The 10215-nt window shown below is 32.6% G+C and overlaps 1 protein-coding gene across 2 annotated transcripts in view; it reads left to right on the top strand.

Annotated features, from left to right (window-relative positions):
* Positions 1 to 10002, top strand: part of LOC149793767 (uncharacterized) — a 96151-nt gene extending 86149 nt beyond the window's left edge. For both annotated transcript variants that reach the window (XM_089967755.1, XM_089967754.1), the window contains exons 3-4: positions 1445 to 1468; positions 8472 to 10002. In XM_089967755.1, the coding sequence (XP_089823881.1) occupies positions 1445 to 1468; positions 8472 to 8866 (419 nt within the window). In that variant the 3' untranslated portion in view covers positions 8867 to 10002. The remainder of the gene's footprint in view (positions 1 to 1444; positions 1469 to 8471) is intronic.
* Positions 10003 to 10215: the final 213 nt, after the last annotated feature.

The raw sequence follows: 10215 nt of genomic DNA on the forward strand, positions 1-10215 counted from the left end.
GAACTTAAAAATGTGTGGCGCAAATTTAATAAATGTAAATAAGATTACGCCGTGCTTCCGAAATGTTACTTTCCATAATGTGTTAAAGCCATTCAGTTATGATAAGTTTACAAAACACCAACTAAACAGCATGTACGTATTATAACCTATATAGTTTTCCTCTTAGGTTTTTAATGAATAGTTATTTTAGCATGTGATTATAAAAACCATTTATCATTTGTTCTTTGCACTTTATAGGATGATCCATGATCAGGCAAGTTTTAATAGCTTGGAGAGTTCACATGTCACTAATGTAAGGAATAGTCAGCGAAGCATTCCATTATATACATATTGGAATGAATATGTCAGTTAAGCGTTTCAATCTCCACAAAATGTCAACAATAGAAAGGTTCCACACATGCATTTAAATTGGATATATGGTGATACATTTAAAGCAGGTGATCACAAGTCTCATGTTCGGCAAGCTGAAGTCAATGAAGTCTTATGTCAAGATTTGGCAACAATAGGCACGTGTCTGTACATGTATTTAAACATTATATTTTGGTGAGTAAGTGAAAGAACGATTTCCCAAGATCAGTCGACATCCCAACGTCAGTTAAGACTCATGAGAAGATTATTTTTAACAAATGTAATTCAGGCGTTCTCAATTGTTTCAGAGTTGTTTAACATAGAAATGCAACGATATGTATTTTAGGTCACTATTAATCCATTTATTACGATGTTTTATGACTGCTGCTGCTTACTTGCAAAGTTATCATCGTACACGTTGTTTTGTCTGTAAAATTTTGTAAAACTTAACAATCAACGTTATGAATACAAGAATGAAAGGAACGTCAGTATTATGAAATGAATCCAGAAGAATCCAGATAAAGTTATATGGAGGTCCAGAGCAACGAAACGTTCCGTATAAATTTCAAAACCGGAAAATACTGATCCACCACGAATCCTGACAACATACCCCACGAGACAGATCTTACTATTCCGTTTTTCTGGAACTTGCCAATTCACATGAACCACCGCATTCAGTCTTAAGTGATAATTACATTAGCTAACTCTAGTCACCAGTTGTTTCCGTCTTCTACTCCACGACACTAGTTTCGGCGTTCAACGTAGATATGTGAGAAAACCTCACCTAAGTCGGTAGCTCTTTAGGATCTCTTGGTTTCTTCCTTCACCAAAGATGTTGGCCGCCAGGTATAGTCAAGCAAGTATTGAAAAATGACATTGAGTTAACAAACAACGATAAAAACAATATTGTCGTCGGAAATGAAATCGGTAGTTTACTGTTTATAAATAGATAGGCGTAAGATTGAAAAAAAGATCCCCGAAAAGCTAAATATTTATGTTTGACTCTAGAGTAAATTTGTATTTTTTTAAGTACAATATTATAAGAACAGAACTCTATGGAAGGAATTTGTTATTAATATAAATTGTTATATTGCAGGGAATCATACGATCTTGAGATATGGCAAGTATTCACAGTTCATTACGTTTTGTTGTTGTAACAAATCATTGAATAAGACTTCATACAATATAAGTTATGCATGAAATATTGTGTAACTATATGTTTATGAAAAGGAATTATATAAATAGGTTTGAAAGGACACAATCACATTTGTCTTTTTAATCTTAAAGTAAGTGCTTAGTCTAATGATGGAAATATTGTAAATGAAAACATATACTCAAACGTCTTTAAAATTATCCAATGTATCTATTTATCCCTCTAAAATATATCGATACAGGAACAACGTTGTCTCTAAAATATCCTCTCTGTCGGACAACATTGTGTTCTTTAAAATATCTTGGTAGGGCACCCTAACGTTCCTTAATATTTCGTTGTATGACAATGACATGCTTTCTAAACAATATTTCTAAACATTTCTCCGTACGACAACTTTAGGCTCTCTACAATTTTCTCGAATGGACAACTTTGGGCTCTCAGGAAGGAAAAATTGTATTCTCTGAAATCTCCATATAGGATTAACTTTAATTCGATAATACCTCGAATGTTGTGCGTTATAAAATCTTTCAGTAGAACAAATGTTTTGTCTTCCGCAAATGTATCAATCACATTATGTTGCTCGTTATTGGATAAATAAAATTTCACATTATTGCCGCCGTAGCTCTTATTGCGTGAACTAATTCTACTCCTTCCATAATTTTAAGATGAACCCTTATGTAAGAGTCTCCGTGCATGCATTACGTTATGTTGTGGTTTGTTGTACTGTATTATGCTGTGCTAGATAACGCTGTTATGTTATAGTATGTTATATTTAATTATTTTATGATACTCTTACTTTTGATGGAACCGAAGCAGTTCAGTAGTAAAAGCTTAATCTAGTCGCATGTCATATGTCTTTATTTGTCTTTGGGAAAGGCACTTAACCATTGTGGCATTGTCTTTACATGCAAATAATGTATTTTTAAAATGTGACAATGCTACCAACAGAAACAAACTAAAAAGTAATAACTTTTGTTACTGTACTATCAATCCTGATTAAAAATTTATATAGTTTTGGGACCTGTACTATAAGACCAGCATTCTAGAATTTATATGTTCTCCAAATTTAATACCTAACGTTTGTTTTGTTTCTTGCTCGAAAGATTTTGAAAATATGGAGTCTTAAATATTGTAATACTTGATATTGAATTGATAATTGGCTGCCAAAATGAATGGAATACCATACGTAAGACAATAAAGAATAAACTATCAGTAAATTCCAACTGTATCTACAAAATCAGGCGTAAATTACATCAGTGTAATAAAATTTACAGGTTGCCACTATTTCTGCACTCATTGATGCACCTGGAGAACAATGCGTTTCTTCACATTTTCAGTTTATTCCAAACGATATTCTTATGCCGAATACAAGGTAAACACAGGCAAATATAGATCTATATCTTAAGGAGAGATTGTTTACGCACTCAAGCATGTCTTCTCGAATTATATTGCTGACTGGCATGTTTTGGTCTGTTTCTGCCTCATAAAATAGACCAATCTTGTCCAGCTATTGAACTGCATTGTCTATCCTACATTTGGAAATAGATTTCCAGTGTTAAGTTAGGTTCATTTAAGAATTTAATTCTGAGTACCTAGTCAGAAAATCACACATATCTACAATGTTAAAAAAAATAACAGAACGAGGATAGTTAACGAAAACAAAGTAGCTTGTGTTCATTGTTTATGATGTTGTTTATTAAATAAATCAGTTTGTACAATATTACATGTGTGTCTAAAGTTAAGAACATAATACATTTTTTGTCGGCTGTGCAAAGTGCAGAAGATAACTTTCAATATATCATGTACTTTCGGTTTAATACTTGTCCTTCAGAGGTCAAGCCCTGTGTAAACATTTTTGCTTTCCTGTCACTTTCTGTAACTTTATGCATGATGTTCTCTTTGAATTTTATTGGGATATTGTTTGCATTATTTCATCATTAAGCGTGGGCATGTTTCTTTATTTGGGACCACCCCAAGAGGAAACAAGTCACATTGATAGATCGTCATGGATGAAAGAGGTATTTGGAAGTTAACACCAGTGTCGGACGTTTGTCAATCTAGTGAGAACAATGGTAAGGAAATATCAGTCGCAGTGATCTAGTTTTCATAAACGTAATGACTTGTGTATAGTTTACAATATTTCATTGTTGCAGCATTAGTCTGTCCCTCCTCATCGAGGGGAAGTAGGTCACACAGATAGACCTTTCCTGTAGTAACGCGGGTTTCTTTTGTTGCGTAACTCCAATTATAAATATCTAATTTCATTGCTTAACGTCAATTCTATGATTGTCATTTTATATCAAGTGGTCAGAACGTTTTCTTTGTTGGCATAATCCGTAACAAGTCTAGAAAAAAAAATCAAATTAATCCCCTATGTATTCAGGAACCAAATGTGACATACACAAGCAAGCAGGTGAATACTTTTGCATGGAGAGACGGATTGGTAATAACCATTGATCATTGCTTTTCGTAACAAACCGTTGGGATAACAATTAATTCTTTTGATACACCATGGCCTGCATGAACTTGAATGACTCTCCGCTAACCTCAGTATACAGCCATTTACGACATTGCAAATCCTTTTCAAAGCTGTTTACATGTCAGGCTAATGACGAATCTTGCGTGTAATATTGAGTTTAAAAAAAGCTTTGCTCTCTGCATTTATCATAACAGTTGCTGGGAATATTATTCCTCTCTAGCAAATGGAACAAAGTTTCCGAGATAACAAATTGTGAAAGTCAAGTAACTGTTTCAAGAATTGTTTACAGAATAATGTGAATTTTGTTTTTGAAAATGCTTTTCGATTAGAATATTTCCCCGTCATTTTCAAATAGCAAATATTTGTTCATGTGATGTAAAAACACTGTGTACAGAGTGACAAGAGGTATGTATAACTATTTCAATAAAGATGCATTTCTCTTTCCAGTATTAAATCTGCTCACTGTCCAAAGAGTGGCAGTTCAAATATATTTTAATTCATACTTTAGAGCCATATAAGGACACGCACGCAAGAAACGGAATGTATGAGGTCCCAAATATTCGGAAACATTTATGTAACAAAATATTTATTATTACAAATTGTTTTGAATATTCTCATCTCTGAAACGTTATTGACATTAAAGTGTTCTAAGGTCATTATTATGCTTTGTAGGTTTGAACTTAAACATATAAATCCTGTGCAAAATACTATTTCAGAATAAGATGACCTTTTTAATAGGTCTCTTTACTACACGACAGCCCGCATAATTAAACATTCTCTCTGTTTGGTTTAAACAAATGTATAGATACATTCTCATATTATTAAGCTCGAACTTAAAAAAGAAATTCATTTCTTTGCGGTTTTAAATATCTGACAGGAAACACATTTGTCGTTTTTGACTACATGTCTGCATATTAACCCTTCAATGCGCAATAGAATATTAAATGTTCATTGATCACAATAAATTTGTAAATATGCATATACATGACAGGAATAAGACAAGATTCTTCATTGACGCCATGGTACAATTTACCAAGATATAAATGCTATTATTATCTGCCGCTAACATCATGGATCAAGTTTCGTAATGAAAAGTATGTGCTTTTAAAACGTGTTTAAAGAAAACAAATCTTTTCTAAACGTGGTTACCAAATATAGCAGATACGTTTTAGAAGATATTTTCTACCTTCATCACAAGTAACTAAATCTCTTATGATATAACTCGTAATGACTGCCACTTTCACATGCCAGAAAAAGAGAAGAGAAGCAAAACATAAAAATCAATAAAAAAAACAAACCATAACCAGTCAAAGTAAAATTTATGTTATTGGTTTAATTAAAATGATAATAGAAGCATGCGACTATTCAGAAATACATATTAATGCTATATACAACTTGTATTTACTCCATAATGACCATAATTAGACAACAAAATTATCCCTGTAATCGATTAAAGATACTGCATGACTCACGCGTTTTAATCATTACTAACAGAACTTCTGAAGCAGATCTATGACATTTTAATTTTGTGTACGATTCCAGAGACTACATATTTGGCCATAAGCCAAGCTGCACCTTACACATCAATGTCTCTATATAAGGAATAATAAATGATTTATTATTCTCCAGGAAACACACAATATAATAAACACACAGAGCAATGTAGGCAAGACACAAATCATCGCTCGAAACATAGAAATTAAACACAAATAAAACAGGAAAAAATTAATAGCATTAGCTGGACACTTAGAATGCAAATGTTGTCATGATTCTTTGGCATGTGTAGGGGCGTGATATTGTATATTTCAACATAATTAACATCAATAGGTAATTGTCTGTCAGAAGACTTAAATTGGCGGAATATGTTTATTGTATATATATATATATATATATATATATATATATATATATATATATATATATATATATATATATATATATATATATATATATATATATATATATATATATATGGTGTACTAACATGTGATATATTCTTAACAACATACGCATACAACTGTAAGTACTTTGAACATAATTCAGCAGTGCCATTACATTTTTGGTGATTCAAGTCGAGAACACACTATACCAGTTTTTCGAATATTAATAATACACACGAGTAGGTATTAGCAGGTGCATATTTATTTTTAAAAGATTTTAATGTTTCATTGTCATTTTCGGACGAAGATTCCATGATGATATGCGTAGAAATGTAAACAAAGACAAAATGAAGCATAATTGTAATTCAATATTTAATCACTAAGGTACATATTGGGGTGATTATTAGCGTTGTTGTCATATTCCACGTGGATGGTCATGGTTTCCAGTTTAGAACGCCGGTGTAGGACAGTTATATTCTTATATTGGATTATTGCCACATTCTAATGCGAGGATTCTGCACGCAAAACAGTAAAGGCTATCAAATAAAAATTAATGCTTGAGCAATATTTCATACGTTAAGTTTGACAGGAGGATGTGTGTTTAAAATATGATTAAAGGCTTAGTGCTTGTATTAAAGCCATTGAATTTGTCATTTATAGACGTTAAGGCAGACAAACCATTGGCAAGTTAAAGTTGCAAAAGACTGTCATTGCAACCAATTAGACGAAAGGTCGCATGCGATACTTTGTGCGCATTTTTGTACTTTTTTTGACTAAATGTTCTTAATAATATACCTTTTGAATTGTCATTAATTGTTACAGATGTCAAAAATCAATCCTAAATTATTCTGGATCAGAGAAAAGATTATTTATGATAGTGGAAAAATTAGATGTAATTCATGTTAGGGATGAATTAAGCTGACGTTGATGAAATAGCTGCATGAGGTTAGATTATTTGTTATTATATTGCATATGATATAATGTATATTAAAGCTTTCAACACATATTATATCTAGAGTTAATTTAATATCAATACATGTTCGCGTCAAAACTAAAAGGTGTCATTAGGTAAATGGGCAGGGAAACTAGGAAACTATACAAATTATGACAGACATACTATGATGGGTAGATATTTAAATTCGTTTAATTATCACTTATATCATAGAGGGTAAATATTCTGCAATTGACATAATATACATGATCTATTTGCAATCCAAATGTGTGGTTAAAATTGTTTCACGCAGTCCTTAAACATCAAGTTTATCATCGGTCAGACGCATCTTAATTGCATAGTTTTAATATAAATGTCTAGCCTTCAGATTCATCAATGTTTGAATATATATGTGTCGGGTTCATATTTATCAAGTTTGGTATGTAAATATTTCGGATTCAGATTTATATTTGCGTGAATCTATATAACCAGGATTGATATTCAAAACGTTTGGAATGTAAATGTCTAGTATTCAAACCCAACGCTTAGAATCTGAATGTCCAATGTTCAAAATCATGATGTCGAATCCTTTGTGTGTAAAAATAAAAACTGTATTAGACTGGATTCCAGAGCGGCAATAAATGTAGCATAAACGTCATTGTTTGAGATTGGGTTCGGTATTAGAAGCGTTGCAACTGAATTATTTGCATATAACGGCAGCCTTGATCGTTACATGTACACGCTATGTTCACATTACCGTGTACATAGTGGATTGATTAAAGTGACAAAATCTGAATGCACAGAAGTATGCCCGCTAATGTTTTAATGGATTTGCGTGCTCACTGAAATTCCTGTTGTTTAGTCTGTACATGGGCTATGAAGGATATTAAGACAGCCATTATAAATAATCGTATGATATCTTTGTGAAACTATAACACGAGCTCTATGCACGAATATTGTATGAAATTACATACGAAACTGAACTGTCTCTAATCAGGATGTATCGTTGAGGTTTGGTGTATTGTATCAGTTTGATAAACTGATACACCTTAATGACAAGATAATTGTCCTCATTTGTATTGATACACTCTAATGCCAAGAGTATTGTCCTCATTTGTATTGATACATTCAAATGAAAAGAGAATTGTCATCAATTGTATTGATACACTTTAATGACAAGATAATCGTTATTGTGGCTTTTTTTATATTATGATGGCAAGGAAGCTGCTTGTGACTGCAAAGTCAGTTGCTTATCAGACATGTGAGTATTTTTATAGTTACATTACTATTTTCTTTTCACTTCTTTTTTTATAAAGAAAACTGTATTGATCAATGATTTCGATGAAAAATATGTTTGAATGTTTTGAAATTTGTATTGCCAAGATGATTGTCCCTCATTTGTATTGATACATTCAAATGACAAGAGAATTGTCATCATTTGCATTGATACACTTTAATGACAAGATAATTGTTATTGTGGCTTTATGTTTTATATAATGAGGGCAAGGAAGCTGCTTGTCACTGCAAAGTCAGTTGCTTATCAGACATGTGAGTATTTTTATAGTTACGTTACTGACCATTTTCTTTTCACTTCTTTTTTTTAAATAACGAAACCTGTATTGATCAATGATTTCGATGTAAAATATGCTTGAATGTGTGGACATTTGTATTCTTTTTCAGACCATCGATGCAAATGGTCCAACGAAGGATGTATACAAGACGAAGAATGCTGTAGTGCATCATGTGAACAAAAACACCCCGGTACGAACCCAAGATGCACAAAAAGCCGCATTGGTGGACCCTGTCTTTTTAGCTACCATTGTGACTACAGACTAGAATGTAGTGATCAAACCCATGTCTGCTGTGCTCCCTATTGGGGCACGTGCGCAGAAGACAAAGAATGTTGTGAACATAGACACACGTGTATGCAAATTCGTGGATTCGTCTACAAGAAATGCTTGGAACCTCCTATGAAGCAAAGAGCTTCGGCAAATACATTTATGCATTCCATCATCATCGAGTTAGAAACATTGTGGATTTGTATTGTTCATTTCTTACTGAAGCAGGGGTCCTGACTTCATATTCACATATTTAATTAATATTAGCATCGGTGTTGCCCTTTTGTAATTAATGATATAATAATACCATGGCATCGATGTTATTACACGATTTATCATCTGTAAGTCAAGCTAACTGTTATTATTACTTCAGTTAAAATAAACCACTTAATATAAAACTGAATGAAAAAAAACATATTCAGTAGGGTTACATTAAACACGAACCAGTACGTACGAGTACATATACAAGGTCTAAATGAGTCTTGTTAGACGGTGTATAAATGTACTTACTGCAAGATTCAGGATCCTAGTGGATTAAAAATTATTTAGGACTTCATTATTTCAGCGAAGAACACAATCACACTAATCACGTTCATGGCGGCCACCCACTATCTCATTCTATACGTCTGAGCATTTGTCTAACATCATGTTAACTGCCTGTATGTCGGTAACTAAACATACTATAAACCATGGATGTTGAATCGATAATGCAATTATACGTAAATGACATGTCGTCGTCTCAGATGATGTGACTAACCAGAACAAATGAAAGATTTATGTTGCTGAATTATCGAGTTGAATAGTTGGAATAAAATATATATCCAACAGTTGATACATGGATAAGTATAATGATAGATGGAGTATCTATCTATGTGATGACACTGGGCGTTGATATATGTTACAGCTTTCATTCCGATTGGGACTGCAAAGTTGACGAAATTGTGTCATGAGAAAAGTGATAATATTAAAAAGAATTGTTTCCTTTCTTGACGTCAAGCCATTAAATTCACAAAGCAACATATAATTTTGCAATCAGATAGCCCTTTTAACTAATTTAAACTCTTTTTTTGTAGCGTGCATACTGAATGAATTACGTGTGATATTGTTCAAGTTATCTGATAATGTAAAACGTTTCTCTACTGCGTATTTAATTAGTTAGAACCATTTCTCTGAAATAGAAAGCCACTATTGCTACATTGTTCATGTGACGGTAAGATTAACTTTAAGCTTTCACTAGATGTGGTAACATGTTGATGTATTGCTGAGTATGTTCATGTGTCAATTATTTTCACATAAGTTGTCAAGGTTCTTTGAATCATTTTACAATGCTGTTTTGGTTTCAGTGTGAACACAATAAATGTTCAATTTTTCAATTGTTTCTGAAAGGTTTCTATTAAACAGTGCTGCTGCTTTTTCGCCATCGTATTGGATGTAGACTACTTTATTTCAATACGATGTTTAAAGTTCGTACTGGCTGAGCGCATGATTTAAGTGTCAGGGGAACCACGAAACCAAGTGTTAAAACACACCAATGGCACATACAAACATAATTGTAATCTAGATTCTACGAAGCTAAATTGGAAGCT

The sequence above is a fragment of the Sinohyriopsis cumingii genome, chromosome 8 (genome assembly GCF_028554795.1).
Source record: "Sinohyriopsis cumingii isolate HCF-2022 chromosome 8, ASM2855479v2, whole genome shotgun sequence".
In the NCBI taxonomy this organism is placed as follows: Eukaryota; Metazoa; Mollusca; class Bivalvia; order Unionida; family Unionidae; genus Sinohyriopsis; species Sinohyriopsis cumingii.